The following is a 16,601-nucleotide window of genomic DNA, read 5'->3' on the forward strand; positions in this document are numbered from 1 at the left end:
GGAGATTAGAACATAAAACTGCCAGAGTGATGCCCTGATTCTTGAGCTTTTATGTGGGAAACACAGTTGTAGCTAACAATAGTTTGAATATGTAATTTATCAAATTCATGCTTTGAATCAGCTGAAATTGTATTATGTGTATATAGAGTAATTTCAAATTTTTTTTTTTTTCGAAAAGTCACTTTCAATTATATTAAAAAGGTGTTGGAAGTGTAGAGGTGGAGCCCCCCCCAGGTTGAAGCTAAATTTTGACAAGTCTAGAAATTTTGCACTGTTGGATCTGCCCAATCAACGGTCTTGATCCATCCGCTTTCTGGGCAACTGAACAGCGAGAAAATAACTTTCCTGTATATTTTCCCTCCCTTTCTGGGCAAGTGAACAGCGAGAAAATAACTTTCTTGCATATTTTCCCTCCCTTTCTGGGCAAGTGAACAGCGAGAAAGCATGGGAAATCACAGTTTCTTTTTCTTTCCTTTCCATTTTGCCACGTCAGATTCCTTTCCTTTCCTTTCTCGGGAAAACAAGTGAACAGAGCCTTACAGAAGCTTACGCACACGTGTCAAGCTGTCGTCCCGTTGATTATAAATTAAGATGGTTCGAGGGCTACCTTTAGTCCGAACACTGGGAGGATATTTTCATCCCATACCTTGGTCTCTTGTTTTAAACCTAGCTTTCCCGCACAACCGCACTCCATTTCCATTTCTCTTCAAAACACTCGGAAACAAACATGTAAGTATGTAACAGTCTCTCTCTCGAGAATCCCAATCTTCTCCAAAACCCTAACCCCTCACCTTCTCTAAACCTCCAATCTCTGCAAAAATTTCTCCAGATCGAACAGCGTCCTCCAAAAAGCCATGGATCCAAAAGAACCAGACGACCAATGCACCACAAACGAGCTGGAAGAAGAAACAATCGCCCGCCAAAAGAAGCGAGCGAGGCGCGTGAGCTTTGCAGACATCACTTCCGTTCATGTATTCTACAAAGATGAGGAAATGGAGACTCCACCAGATGCGAGACCTGAGTTCGAGAATGCAGAATTAGGGCAAAGGAACGAGGCTTTAGCGTTTCAAAGAGATTTTGGAGACAGTGATGATTCGAAGGAGTCTTCGCAGAGGGAAAATGATGACGAAGAAGGAGATGAGGATGAGGAAGAAGAGCGGCTGTTTGTACAGAATATGAATTTGTCTTCTCCTGGTAGTGAGGCCGGTTCTGTGATGTCAAACGAAGGTAATTTTGATGATTTTTGTTTTTATTATGCTATTTTGACTGTCGAATGTAGTGTTATAATCTGAGGAATGCTGAATTAGGTTAAATTTGGCATTCTGCTGGAGTATCTTTCTATGTTGTTAATCTTCAAAACTAATAAGAGCAGTATAATAATATGTGCTAATGTTCCTATGGGCAAAGAGGTAGATGTTAACATTAGTGTGTCGATCTGACTGCAGAAAGTGGTTTTAAGTTTTTGCTCTCAAAATACTAGGACAGTCCTAAGATATTATGAGGATCGAACACTAGATTTTTAAGGGACTAGGCAGGGAGAAAAGAAAGAAGTCAGGATTTGAATCAAACATAATGCAAGAAACTAGCTTGAAAGTAGATCTAAATACCGTTGATGCACTGAATATATTAGATAGTTGTGCCAGCATCACGCTAAAAAGACCTTGGGCATCACACCAAGAGGTTCCCAGGAGGTCACACCAAAGGAGATCAAGGCCTCACATCTCGAAGAGTAGTCATGACATCCACAAATTGAATAGAGTTGCAAAAAACTGTTTTCTTTGTTCTTCGTATCTTAAAGTCGATGAGCCCACTCCTTACAATATATATAAAGACCTGTCTCCCGACTTGCCTAAAAGACTCCTAAACATCTCAGTAATAGCATCATGTTTAAACTTAATAATTTCTAAATAACTCTACTAAAAGTCTTAATTAAACAAACCTTCTAAGAAGCAACAGTCCTAACATAGAAACAAATAGAACTTTCCTAACTTGGATTCCTAGAGACTTCTCCACTCAATTTAGAAACTAATTCAATAAAAAGAACTTCTCCACGTGGGCCCAAATTCCCCCGTCCTTCTTTGGTTGGCTTCAATATGGCGTGAGTGGTCCTCGCGGGCCTCACCTCCAGACATGTTTGAGGTCCATCTTTTGAGCTTCTCTCTCTTCTTACTCTTGATCCCCATCAGGCCCTAAATTAGAACTAGTTAGTTTGGCAGTGGCACCACCTTTAATCGTGGCTCTCCCCGTTATCTACTGTGATGGTCAAGTGATTGTTCCCACCGAGGGAGGCCAAAAGTTGCACTGGTTGGTCGATCTTGACTGTCTGAATGACAACCTGCAAATGGACAATTTGAAACTTTAAACAAAAGTAGCCAATGATTGAACGTCAATGAGAGCACAATTCACACATTGCTTGATTGTACAATTCACTAAACGTTAAATACCATTAGTGTATTCTGGTAGTGATTGATTACTTGGTGGACTAATGTGCGTGGTACACATGCGGGTCAAGTTGTGCGGTCAACTCGTTGACAGTGCTGGTTGTTAGGTTTTGTGAGTTTTCTTGGCCAAGAGGAAATGAGAGCTTTGCAACCTTAAACCAAAATAGTGAAACTCTTCTCCCGTGGGCGTAGGCACAAAACTACATAAATCTTGTGTTCTTGCTTTGTGTGATTGTTTTTTCTTGCATCTCTTCTTGTCCTTTGCTGCACATCGTGTTTGTTCCTATTTTGAGAGAGATTAGAGATCTCTCGGTTTTCTACAATTAGGATTGGAGGTTTATTTACTGAATATTAAGTACCATTAGGGTCTTATCTAGCAAAAAGAAACCTCTGTTAGGTAGTATTGTGAATGTGATGGAATTTGCAGGGAGTTTTCTCCCATAACAATAGAGGGATAAACCTCTTGGCTTAATATCATAATATGGGAATGATTCCCTCAGAGAGAGAAGATTCTCCAGTTTCAAGGGAGCAGTCCTCCATATGTTGGGAAATAACTCTCATTTTAACGGTGTGTTTTGACCCACTTTAGTAGTCATTTGGAAGGGCGCATTCTCATATGTTGAGGGAGAATTCTTTTTAAGGAATATTTCTCCCAATAACAAGAGGGACAGTCCCCAAACTTTGTACTGGGAACAATCTCATTAGAGAGAAGATATCTAGTTCAAGTAAGGGATACTTTACTCACTATGATCTGGTTTTAAGAGATGTGAGCCGTCTTGATTTATGATTGTGTAAATGACCAAAACTTCAAAGGGAGTTTCTGGGGGTTTTCTCCCATGGTTACAAAGAGAAGCCTATCTTTATTTGATAGCGAGCAAACAGCCCATGCATTGAAGGGGAGTTTTCTCCCAGTGTTTTCAGTGAAGGAATTCTTTCCCAAGCATTCTTCCAATGATTCCCAATGAATTAGAAAAAACTTTTTGAACTCCTTCATGGTGGGTAAATCCACAGTGAAATGTTTGTTTGGTTTTAGTAATGGCTAATGCACCCCATTTCAGGGGAAGTCTTCCCCTGAGTTCTGGCAGTGAGGAATTCTGTAAAAGTGAGAAGACTCATCTTCAATGTAGGCGGTGGGTTCTAACCATATGAAGTATCTTGGTAAGTTTGCTATTTTCTCAGACCTCTTCTCCTTCTTCTTTCATGGCAAATCAGGGTGGGTTATTTTGCAAGTTCTCCTTATAACTTTGGACCATTGAAACCTACCATCCTTCTTTTTAGTGTAAAATTTCTGTTTAGCGTCCTGGATCTCGTTGAAAGTTTTTCTTATATTTTTTTCTTTTTAGAAATATTTATTGGTCGATTTATCATTTCTCTGCCTTCAAATGCATGATGCTAAATATGTCGTGTGTTTCATGCAGAAGACAATTTTTTCGGGCCTGTGTCAACAGATTTTATAAGATCTGGGAGGTTATCCACTGAGTCTGCAACCTCCAATGATAATCATGATGTTACTATGGATTCCACCGCATTTTCATTACATTTTCGTAGTCTCGTGCAGTCAGACAAACGGTTGAGTAATGCAGAAGGAAATTTCAGGACACCAACAGGGGATAATCTTCCGTTTTCTGAAAAGACACCTACTGGAGACTCCTTACCTGGCAACCCTGATAGTTTCATGTTGTTGACAGGAATAAAAAAGCCTATAGCTCACTGCGTTTCTGATGGAAAATCTAACACTGGTAGTGACTCGGATTATATGAAGTCAGTTGTTGCAAACCCACATAAATATGATTATGGAAGGCTGTCCCCCAGCTTGGATGCACTGCTAGCTGAAGCTCGTAAGGATACACACCCTCTCTGTGATTCTAATCAATCAAACCCATCCAAATCTTTCAATAGTGAAAGTAAGTTTTCGGCGTTGTGCGAGCCCGGGATTCATTTTATGGATCCAAAGAATTTCGGCAATGAAAGAGTTGACAACTTTGAAGGTGACTCTATACCAGCTATTACAAAAGTGACTCTGCCTGCTGATATTGCTGATGAGCACTTGAACCAAACACATAATGGATCAACCCAGGTGATAAATTTCTTTTGTAATCATGACTTCTGGGAATTTTTTTTTTTTTTTCTTTCATTCATTTATTCTCTACATGCTCTGTTACTGTCATCATCTCCAAGTGTTTATTGGATGGCTGAGGTATATTAATTTAACATATTTAAACACTTTAATTGCAGGGTATGTTTTATGATGTGGATAAGGATTCCAGCAAAGGTGTACTTGAAATGAGTCAATCTCAAATAGAACTTGGCTCTACTTGTAATGGTAGCAACCTCTCACCTATGAATTCAAAGTCAACCTCGTATATGATTATGCAACAGGATCATCAAACTATTGGTCATATTGGAGATATATTAGAGGAAAATCACTACTTTTCCCGTTCTTCTTCTATGCCTGTTGCAAAAAGTCCTGCTTCTACCCTTGCAAATAGTCAACCAAAATCATCAGAACGTCCTAGGGATGGACCATATACTCCTACTTCCAGCCAGAACGCTGATCAGGGCAATGAATTTTCATCATTTTCTGTATCTTCTTTACGTGCTAAACGGCGACGGGTATTTTGTGATGCTGATGTTTCATCCATCAGCGGATGGTTATCTAGTCCTTTTGCCAGAGAACAACTTTTTTCTTCTGTAAATAAGGAAGGTGTAGAACATGGTGTGAGCATATCATCTGCGAAGAACAGCATCTCAAAATTCAAGAATGTTGAATTACAGGACGTTGTAGTTGACAACTCCAAATCATCATTGTCTAGACCTCCGTTTGAGGACATTATGGAGGGAAATAAGGATCCAAACTCACGACATATGGGTGCTTCTGTTGTTAGCATAGAAGGGCATTCGTTAAATAATGCTGAAAAGAAAACAGTGCAGGAAATTGCAATGGAAACTAGTTCTAGCATTGAGAATCCCACAAACTTTATAATATTGAGGCACAATCAAAGTAATAAATTGATGGAGGCAACAGTTTCACCGCACCAGGTCTCTGGGTTAAGAGAACATATACAGAAGCATCCCCTGAATTTTCGCATTACCAGTGAAACGGCCGTGGCCACACCTATACCTTACTCTTCACATATACTGACAACGCCTAATCATAAGGAGACTAATCAAGTAACTGGTTCTCCTAATAAGTTTAAATCCTCTCCAAGAGAAGAAAAGTTATTTGCATCAGGGAGGCCTATGGGAACACCTTTACAGATTTTGAATCCCCAGGATCAATCTGGCAGGCTTGTGGATACAACCCGAAGGCAGGATACAGAAGGCTCAATAAGGATTTCTAGGAACTTGTTTCGATTGTCCCCGGGAGCTGAAGGTACCACTTCTTCTAGTTTCTTGCTCAGGGAAACCAGAGAGGATTTTACTATGCCTTCCATTGACTACTCTAGTGAATTGAGAAACTTCTGTAAACGCGAAGAGGTAGCCAATGAAGAATCTTTTCCCCATGGCTTGGAGAAGGATCCGGGGAATATGTTGAGTCATAGAATTACCCTAAACATTCACTCTGGAAGCCAAGATAGGAGTTTCCCAACATGGATGGGTCCAGAGCCCCCAGCCAAGACTCGAGAGAAATCCTTGCCTGAAGGAGAACTGACTGCTTCTTCGCATGAGTTTGCTCCTGATATCCATAAAAAGATTGCAACCCCAGCACAATCTGGAAAGGTCTCATTTGTTATTTGTTGAATTATAAGAGATTAAATAACGCCATCTCCAATAGCTTAAGCTTTTGTAGTAACTGGTTGTTTCACATGGTATCAGAGCCAAAGGTCCTGAGTTCAAACCTTCTTGATAACAAAAATCCACATGCAATGGCCAAACTCAAAAGTGGGTCCACATGTGCCACGTGTAAGCCAACCCTAGAAAGAGGGGCCACACGTGAGGGGGAGTGTTGAAGTATTAAAGATTAAATAACACCATCTCCAATAGCTTAAGCTTTTGGAGTTTGTTTGACACTACTTATAATGTAATCTCATGATTAAGCATCAGAATTTCTTCTACATTTAGTATGGTTCCCTTGAGTGTATTAATGTGTTGCTTGGTTAAAAATCTCAATCCTGGGATATGCTTTTAAATGACAAAAAATGTGTTGGCAGTATAAGAAACTTGAACTATTTTTACATGCAGGGCTTGGTTGAACGGGTGGTTCAAAGTGCCTTGAGGAAAAAGACCTTTCATTTACTAGACCATGACAGCGTGCATTCTCTCTCTGTGGATGGTTCGTTCTCCAGTAAACCAAGTCAAGGTAGTCACCAGAGTCCCCACAATTTACAGAAAGCACTTTTCATTCCTGATCGCGAGAGTTCTGGCAGAAAAATAAAAATAAGTGAAGCAATTACCCTCGTGGATAAAGACCATATGGAGAACATGGAGAGGACAAAAAATAGTCTTAAATTTCACCCAGAAGCGGAGGCTAGTGCCTCAGGATATCCTTCTGATCATAGTATTATAAGCAGCAATGAGGCAGAAAAAATTATAGCTGAAGTATCAAGAAAACAATGGAGTGATGTAAGTATGTTAAATACTTAAATTGCTCTCCTCGGTATTTGTTTCCTTGCATCCTATTTCGGAACAAGTAGAATTAGCTTAAGTGCTTTATTGGGGTAGTCTAACTTCCAAGTCTACCTTACAGGTTTACTCAAAATTTTCTTCAGCTACGAAACAAGTCTTACCGACATTAATTGATAAACTTAATTCACGAAAGGTATTTTCCCTTTCTTCAATTTGTTGCATATCATGAATAGGATAGAGAAATTAGTAGATTTGTTTCGAGTTTGCTAAATTCCCTAGCTACTTATTGTTTTGACTAGTGTCTGATTAGATGCTGCCGTGTTTCTGTTGTGCTCATGTACCTGAAATTTGTTCTTGAGTGCAGCTTGGAATTCTGGAAGATATTCTGGATATGCAGCAAAAGGCTAAAAAATATCAGATCCTTTGCACTGAGATCCATGCCCAGGTCTGCTAAATGTTCGCATGTACTCATTTTGGGTTCTATGAAATTTCAGCTAGTTATATTCTAATTCACTAAAATGCTACTTGAATGATTGTTGGATTATCGTAAGATTAAGTGGCGTTTTGATAATAATCAGCCATTTGGTTGATGTTTTCCAGAAAATTAATGATGTGGATAGCATACGACAGCAAAGGTTATATACTCCAGCCTGTTTAAAATATAACCCTTTTTCCATTTGTTCTTGTACGCTGTCTTATAGCCATGAGTATCTAAAACGGCCAGTTTTAATAGGAAAAATGCTGACATTGAGCTGTTATTTTTTACTCAGAGTAGTAGAAGCAAAATTGTTGCAGACTATGCTTATGTATGAGCAGGCAAAGTTGCCGCTACAACGTCTAAAGCGGGTGAAATTGCTTATAATTTTTTTCACTTATTGTTATGAAATTTACATATAGTTTAGGGGCTGAGCACAGTTCTTTTTTTAGAGAGAAGTACAGCAGTTGCAGTTAGGAATTCAGGAGTGCTGCAGTCACAATAATATTCTGCAAAATCATACACCTGGTACAAGTGATGCTCAAAATAAGGCCAGATATCCTCACTCTCTTTCACCCAATTTTGACAGCAAAAATCAGGTGCATATAAATATCCCAAGCTGTGGATGTATTCATATGCTTCGTTTGGTCTGTTGAACACTTGCTATTTCCATTATGATACTTGTAACTTCTATCTCATTGTGTATTTTCTAGTTCTTGTACTCTGCAAAAGGTTTTCTTATTTCACCGTTCAAAAAAAGAAAAAAAGAATTGGGGTTGAGCCTCTTTCTCAATGGCCAAGGCTTTTTTCTTCAACCCTGAGGTCGGAGGCTCAATCCCAGCTTGGCTATAAAAAAAGAATAAAAGAAAATTTTTCGTGTTGCCAACAATAGACAGAAACAGTTCATATGCCTACATTTTATTTTAAAGTGGATATGAACTTTTGTTCCTCACTGTTTGGTATGGTATGAAACATTGTAATGCAAATAACTTTAAATTCTGAAGTGGTGATGTACTGCTGGTTGTAATGCGTGTATCATCAATAAGTTTGCATCGGAAGCTCTCTGGGAAACATGTGATTGCTTGCCTTATTGCATATTTGTTTTAAGCCATGATGGATTTGGTTTCTAGTCATTGTTTGGAGTAGATAGCATAGAAAATGTGTGGGGGTAATTGGAATTTTGAAATAAGATAAATGTGTTAGACATTCTTTTACTCGAAGCTTTGCTACAAAATGACAGCATAAACATGCAATATTAAAAGAAATTTGGGACATCAACTTGGTATCGAGTACTTTCTACATTCAAGTTAGTTTCCAAATGCTCCTCCTATCTGAAAGCTAATTTAGCATATTCAGGTGGTAAAAAGCTTGACTTATACTTTATGGAAAAGTGAAACACAACTGTAGAAGAAGTTGAGAAGACAAGAAGTGGAAGAGAACAAGGGAAAAGAGAGGTAGAAAAATGTCACTTATCTCCAACTTGCCAACAATTTGAGATAATCGATCTGTAGTAGCACCTTTTGTAAGGATGTCAACTAGCGGTGCCTGCCTAGGCCTTTCATGTATGAAACTTTGATCAACCTCAATATGTTCTGCCCAATCGTGCTAAATAGGATTTTTTGTTATGCAGAAAGAAGTAAATCAATCTTCGTCACTTAGCCTGTGATTTTGTTTGATGGGTGTCGTTGCCTGTTTTGCTCCAAGGTTGCCGGTTTTGCTCCTAGGTTGACTGTCTCCTTCAAAAGAACTAGAATATATTTTCTTTGGGAAATCAAGATCCTCTTCTTGGAACGGGCTACTTCAATTCCAAGAAAGTAATACACCTTTCCTAAATCTTTAATCTCAAACTCTGATCGTAGATAACTTTTTAGCCTGTGAATTTCTTTATGATAATCACTAGTAACCACAATTTCATCAACATATATGATCACACCAATTGTGCCTTGAGCTGTTCATTAAACAAATAAGTGTTGATCTTCTTTGCATTGCGAATATCCATCCGTTTTAACATTACTATTTCATTTCCTATCAGAATAAGCGTATAGATCCAATCAATAGGATATGATCATTAACTAATAACGACTGAGTATTGAAAAAATGATTCTTTTTTGTGGGAATTGGGGATATCAATTCACTATATCTGATGGAACCTTCCCTTGTGCACCTGGGAATTGAAAGCCTAGTGGGATCTGCATCTAGGCCGCCTCCTCTAGGTCTCCACGAAAGAAAGCATTTGTTACTTGTAATTGATGAAGGGGCCAATCCAGGTTTGCAGCAATAAAGAATAGTTCTGTGATGGAATTTATCGTGGCAACTGGGTACAAATGTCTCCTGGTAATCAATGCCATGATTTTGTGTGCATCCTTTGGGCTTTGGCCACAAGGCGAGCCTCAACCTATCAACTGGTTCGTCATGCTTGCACTTAATAGTATATACCCGCTTGCATCCCACTGGATTCTGTCCTCTAGGAAGATCTACCAATTCCCAAATCCCATTATTCTCTAGAGCTATCATCTTCTCACTTTTAGCTTCCCTCTACTTGCATCCCCCATTTGGATCAAATAATTGGGGAAAGAAAAAAAGGGCGGCCCAGTGCATGGGGCTCCTGCCATTGAGGGGTCTGGGGAGGGCTAGATGTACACATTTCAAATGCTGGAAAGACAAATGTCCAAGTCTAACATGCCACTCCATTAACACATCTATGTGACATTTAGGACTACTGATAATTAAACTAAACTGGTGAGCCACTGGAAGCTGTGGTGAGATCTCGAGCAGATGCAGTCCATTAGATTCTCGGCCATTCCCAATTATCTTCCTTGATTGTCTTGAAAAACATAGAAGGGAAAAATATTATGCCACAATTCAAGGATTTGGTAAAGGAACTAATGGAAATTATTTCTGTGCAAGTTTTGGAACATGCAAGACAGATGATGATGATAAATTGGAACTGATGCATATTTCCCCTTTATCAGCAACGGAGGAGAGGTATCTATGAACAACCTTCACTTTATCACGATCAGAATAAATAGAATATTAAGAAAATATGGAAGACTAACTTTAAAAAAAGAAAAAGAAAATATGGAAGACATACCCGTCATGTGGTTTGAAGCACCAAAATCAATGATTTATGATAGAGAAGTAGAACTTTGGAATGCAGATGTACGTGTTTCTGAGTGGTGTATGTTGTGTAGATGAGCTTTCCAACTGAGATACTTTAAGACACATGCGTTCCAATTCATCATTGGTAATGGGGGCTATCATAGGAGCAAGAACTATGGGCGATGCTTAACGGGGTTCAACTACTATACCAGCAGGTTGTAGTCGATGCAATGTGAGCAGTAGATGGTCCCTTTTTCGAGTTAACTGTGCTGGTCGACCAATAAGATCCCAACAATATTCCATATCTTGTCTTATCTTGCCACAATAAGGGCATTTTGGCTTATCCCAATCCTTGGAGAATCTCTTATCATCCCTTTTATCTCCGTTTTGGAAACTACTGGTGGATGCAAGAGCTGATTTCCCAATATGAGGAGGATGTTGCTGTGCATTGGTAAAACAACTCTCCTCACTTTGGACATGGGCATAAACTTGCTAGAGATTCGGTAAGTTATCACAATTGAGAAGTTGAATGCGAACCGCCTCATACTCTGGATTGAGGCCAGCAAGGAAGTCAATAATATGGTTCCGCTCAACATGTTTCTGATAAGCAACTGCATTTGAATTACATACTGGTTCGAATGTATCATAAAAATCCAACTCCCACATACGCTTGAGAGTGGCAAGTAGCTAGATAATGATTTCTCCCCTTGTTGAAGATGGGTAATGCCCATTCGTAACTGATATGTCCTCATAAAATTTTGCACTAGGAATACATTTCAGAAACCGGATCCCAAATATCTTTTACTATCTGCAAAAACATAAAGCCTTTGCTGATATCTAGTTCTGTAGAATTGACGAGGAATGCCATCACAAAGAGATCTTCTATCTCCCAACGATCATGTGTTGGGTTATCTTTCTGCGGCTCTATGACCTTTCCTGTGAGATACTCAAGTTAGCTTTGTCCTCCGACATTTTAACAGCCCGTGACCATGTAAATAATTCAGCACATCCAGTTTAACAGTAGCTACAATCATACTTTTCAGGGGGTATCACCTGATTCACAAACAACTATCCCGGAACTCCCAATGTTCGTAGAACTAACATTACTTCTGACTGGCATTTCTTTTTCACCGCAACAACAATAAAGATTAAAGAGCCTATACTTGGAAACAACACTAATATTACCATTCAAAAATAAATAAATTCCAAGATGGTACACCAAGGACTCAAAACACAACCAGATTGTTTACACACTTGCCAATCTAACTTATCTTTAGATTGCATGCACCAATCCTTTATATTATGGAGACTTACACAAATGGATACCCCAATCTAGGGATCATTCCTATTCGGGAAGATTGGACAGTGTTGATTATCAGACTTGCTGGACACTCGGGAAGAACCCATCTCAAAATCGCCCCCTTTAGGGTTGGAATCTGGGGCAAAAATTATAGGGTTTTTTCACTCATGGAAAGGTGAGATCATGATTAAAAAATCATTGAAAAATATGACTTTTGGTTGGTTAACAGTAAATCCTACCTTGCGATCTTGCTCTAATTTCAAGTGGAAAAGTGAATCATATCTGTAGAAAGAAGATGAAAGGAAAAGATTTGGAAGATATAACGGGAAAAGAGACGTAGAGTAATTGTGGGGGTGGGGGGCGAAGCATTGCTGACTTCTCACTTGCCCGCCCTTAATACTGATTGACTTTCGTAATTACAGAAATTCCATTCATTAGTTAAAAGAGGGAAAAAGACAAATATATGCCCCTGGATAATAACTATATACCATGTACCTCAATATTTTACATACTTAGCAGAATAAAACTTTTTCAGGTATTTTATTACGCATTGCTCACATAATTGTTATATTTTTGAAACCCAACTTTTTGGAGAGAACAACAAATGCTTGCACTTGTCTGGGCAACCCAGGTTATTCCAGATTCATGATACACAATTTATGTGATTTGGTAGTATATTGATCTTGCTTCTTATCATTAATTGCAAATGTGTTAGTCTTCACATGGTAAGTAGTAGTCTTTTCCTTCCCGATCTTTATATGCTTGGCATGTTTTGAAACCTAAGAAGTGAAAATACACTTTCTTTTTAATTTTGGGCTTTTCACCAATCCATTTTTCATTTTAAGATGAGTATTAGCTATGTGGTTTGTTCATTGCTCTTCCAGGATTCACATCATAGAGTGGCCAGAATGAAGCACGAGCTTGCAGGGCTAGAGAAAGAAATAAAGGACCAAATTAAATCCTTTCATTCATCTTGTAAGATAAAAGGAAACCCAAGCGTTGATGAGACTATCATATTAATCAATGATCATCTGCAGAAGAGAGCTCGATGCAGGATTATTTGCCGATACTTGCAGGTCTCCTTTCATGCCATTTTGGTTTTAGTACTTCACATGATACAAAATTCTTTTTTTTTTGGCTACTGATAGCAGTTTGAATTGTCGGCATTCTTTCAGTTATGGGAACTGGGTGACATAGAGAGAAAGGATGGCCACCGCAGTATTGTTCTCAACTTTGTTGGGTTGCTCTCCCAAAGGTCTGTTGATGTTTTATCATTTGAACCACTCTCTTTACTGCTTAATTTCATCACATGCTATTTCTTGCTATTTTCTTAGCTTCAAACATTTGACAGGTTAACAAAAAATGGACCATTTTCAAGTATAGTCTCCTTCAACATGTTAAATGATTCCAATATCATGAAGGTAGCGAGGTCTCATTCTGCAAGAAACTGTAAACCTTGTCATTGTTCGTTCTACTTAATTATCCTAATATTTTCTCTTGCGGATCAGAACTTTCCAAATATGAATGCACGCACAGCCTTTGACTTTGTTTTCATTGCCAAGAGTGACCGCAGGCTTGGTAATCCAAAAAGTTTTCAGCAAGAGGCACAGGCAAGTTTATTTTTCTTGTATTTAAAATTTTGATTGTGGTTCAAGGTTTATATTTACTTTTGGGAATTGCTATTGACTCTATAGATTCTGCTTTTTTACACGTAGGACAAACTGACAAGGGTTTCATGCCTAATTTTTAAGGGGGTCTATGCCAGCCGGTTATCTATAAAGCATAAAACTACTTCATAGACCGAATAAATATGCTGTTAAGTTAAAGACTTAAAGTTTCAGTCCTTATCTATAAAGCATAAAGCTACTTCATAGACCGAATAAATATGCTGTTAAGTTAAAGACTTAAAGTTTCAGTCCTTAAAATGGAGCTGGGATATCGATAAGGTTCCCTCAAAACCTATTGGATCTGCAGCATCAAAATTATTCTCATCTTGATTGAGCTTGAAAATGGTTATGATGGTGAAAGTAATTTGAAACTTGGATAATTCTTGTATAATAACAGGAATTGTGATGCACTTTGACTTGATAATCCATACCCTTATTGGTATATCATAATTCATATGGACGAACTCTCTTCAGAATATGCACTTTTATGTGCTGAAGAAATTCCAATAGAAGTCACATGTGTTTGCCCTCGTGCACTTGTTAAGAGAATGAGTATGTAAAATGTAGTCCCGAACCCAAGAAGAAAGAAGCTTAAACCATTCCGTCCCAGAAAGTCTCTACTTAAACCATTCCATCCTGGAAAGTCTGGATCACATAGCCTAATCCATGCAACAAATGGTTAGAACTGAAGTGAACTTGTGGCTATTCATGAATAACCTGAATTCATTTTAGTTATGTTTTTTTGATATTGTGCTTATGAAAGTTTGTTGCTGCCTGGAATAGTGTTGTTTGCTTCTTAAAGTTATTTTAATAGACAATATTGCAGTTGTAATATGGTTTCTTGACATCTTTGGATTTTCTTTTCATTGCAGGTAACTAGTTTACTTTTGGGCAATCTGTTGGATGTCATTGAAGAAGTACAGGGAGCACGAATAGAGCTTCCAAATCTAATCAACGCATGCTTTGACTCTCCATGCAGTAAGACATTCTTCTTGTTGCTCTTTCCTTCATGTGCTAAAGTTAATGACAAGAGTGTTGCCCATTGTATGTTTGCTGGAAATTGGGAGCTGGACTTTTTATCTTAAGTATTTTGTTCTCTATCATTGATAATCTCTTTTTATCAATGGCTATGTGTTTAATTCACGAGTTGGGAGACTTGTATCTTGCTTACACTTCTTTATTTGCAGCTGCTCGGCTTGATTTGCAGCTTTGTTTCGTGGATTTCAAGAGTGGTAGGAAGGCGACTCTGATTCTTGACATGACAGACCTGAATTGGTAAGTTCAGTACTGATTGTTATTTTATTGGCAGGTATTCCCCATATGCAAAGTGATTGAGGGCTTGGATTTAATTCTGAACTTACTCTTTTGATTTCCAAGTTTAGAGTAACTCAGAAGTTAAAAGTCTTTTCATTTCCAGGTTTAGACTTACTTTTTGTCTGAGTTTCATGCTATGCGGTCTGGTCTAGAACGTTCAGGATTACAGAGGCACAAATGCTCTAGACAGTCCTATATTCACGAAAATTAACCCAAGTAAATATTTTTACATATGCATAACTACAAACTTTTGGGGATGTTCTCTAATGGAATAGAAATCCGTGGATAAGCTGTTCTTGGGATTGGCTACCCTGCTTCTGTTTACCAAATTTGTTCTGATAATATTAAAGCCAATAACATCTTCAAAAAAAAAAAAAAAAAGCCAATAGCAAAGGTTGACCTGATAGGTGGATAACAGGTCTATCCAGGGATAAAAATAAAATAATCCCAGGCTTGTTATTTCCATGGAGAGCAGCCCCTTCAGGATGTTAACTGAAGTCTCAATGTTTTCATCATCCTTCTCATCTTTAGCAATTGGTGTCATGTTAAACAAGCCTTAGACAGTCACAGCTGCCTCAAATTTAGAAACTTCTTCTGCATTTTGTGTTAGTGCAAGCATTGTCTTTTTGTTTGATGGGGGCAACTTGTCCCCACCATCAGTAGACATTAAGACCCTCCCTGCACCCTTTTTTTTAATGCAAATCAATAAGGGCTGGGAACAAAGCAGGGGTTAGTAAGGGAGCACCCGCTCTGATAACCATGCCCCACTCTACGAAAGAGTTTTGTTTTAGGAGAAAAGAAGAACAAAAATTCGGAAATGACCCTCATCATTCCCAATTGTTTTGGAACAGTGCGTTATATCCCTCAGAGATCCTTCCATCCCAGCTACAAATTCAGACATCTGGAACGCAAACAGCACCATCATCACTCTCATCTGAAATCAAAGATGCAATTCAGAGTCTGAAAGCAGGACATTCGATGATTCTAAGGCTCTGTCAGTGTGTTTCTCAGGTCGTTCAAGATTTGAGTCGATAGAATTTTGCAGCCGATGGAATTGCTTATCAGTATGTTCTCCATTGCTTTCACTATTCAACTTTTACTTTTTCTCCTGCCCGGATTTGTTTGAGTGGTAACAGAAGTTTTTTTTCTGGTGCAGTGTCGATTAACTTGGATTTGGCTGCTGAATCCAGTTCCGTTGCTGAGTTAACTGCAAAAAAGGTAACAATTAATCTTCCTTGTTTAATCTATTTGCCTACTCAGCAAAAAAATAGAAGTTAAAAATTTTCCTTGCCATCACCTTGAATTCTCTATAAGAGGGAGAGAATGGTGTTGCAATTTCCCCAGCTGGTGCGAATTTAAGGCCTGTAGCTCCTTGTATTATGAGAAATGTTCCAATGAAGTACGATCTCACTATGATACACTGAGGTGTGCCCAGTATTATAACATGGTGGTTCTCATTTTGGATCTCCAATTGAACAAAAAGCACGTTAATCGGACGATTCCGACTGTTTGATGAAAGTCCATATGAATGGACGATGAGGAATACTTTATACAGCCAAACGGGCGAATGGGTTTAATTTGATGGTCAGGAATACTTGAACTACCATGATAGAGATCTAACTGCAACTTTCTCTGTATTTTTAAAATTTCCTACATGGAACGCAAAGTTTAAACAAAGGAGTGTAAAATATCAGTTCGCAATAAAAAGCATTTTGGGTAACGAGTAAAATGCTGGTAGA

General features: G+C 38.5%; 1 protein-coding gene across 2 annotated transcripts; it reads left to right on the plus strand.

The window, feature by feature from the left end:
* The first annotated feature begins 627 nt into the window (after nt 1-627).
* Nucleotides 628-16,444, plus strand: LOC143879198 (uncharacterized). 2 transcript variants are annotated; one of them, XM_077381433.1, is made up of 17 exons: nt 628-1,227; nt 3,860-4,518; nt 4,677-6,161; nt 6,624-7,004; nt 7,129-7,200; nt 7,372-7,452; nt 7,608-7,642; nt 7,778-7,853; nt 7,935-8,081; nt 12,766-12,957; nt 13,057-13,136; nt 13,233-13,302; nt 13,390-13,491; nt 14,421-14,526; nt 14,736-14,823; nt 15,714-15,926; nt 16,019-16,444. In XM_077381433.1, the coding sequence occupies exons 1-16, from the start codon at nt 855-857 to the stop codon at nt 15,895-15,897; spliced, it is 4,131 nt and encodes a 1,376-aa protein (XP_077237548.1). In that variant the 5' UTR covers nt 628-854; the 3' UTR covers nt 15,898-15,926; nt 16,019-16,444. The 2 variants fall into 2 exon arrangements, with proteins under 2 accessions (XP_077237548.1, XP_077237549.1); XM_077381434.1 differs by having other exon boundaries at nt 3,863-4,518.
* The last annotated feature ends 157 nt before the right edge of the window (nt 16,445-16,601 follow it).

The sequence above is a fragment of the Tasmannia lanceolata genome, unplaced genomic scaffold (assembly GCF_043159265.1).
Source record: "Tasmannia lanceolata isolate RefF3 unplaced genomic scaffold, GAP_Taslan_0.1 ptg000006l, whole genome shotgun sequence".
In the NCBI taxonomy this organism is placed as follows: Eukaryota; Viridiplantae; Streptophyta; class Magnoliopsida; order Canellales; family Winteraceae; genus Tasmannia; species Tasmannia lanceolata.

What these genes read in the sequence shown, in the direction of transcription:
- LOC143879198 (XM_077381433.1), top strand. Translation starts at nt 855, where the DNA reads ATGGATCCAAAAGAACCAGACGACCAATGCACCACAAACGAGCTGGAA. An exon ending in GCACTGAGATCCATGCCCAG is followed by an intron (nt 7,453 to 7,607) that starts GTCTGCTAAATG and finishes GATGTTTTCCAG; the next exon opens with AAAATTAATGATGTGGATAG. An exon ending in TTATTTGCCGATACTTGCAG is followed by an intron (nt 12,958 to 13,056) that starts GTCTCCTTTCAT and finishes GCATTCTTTCAG; the next exon opens with TTATGGGAACTGGGTGACAT.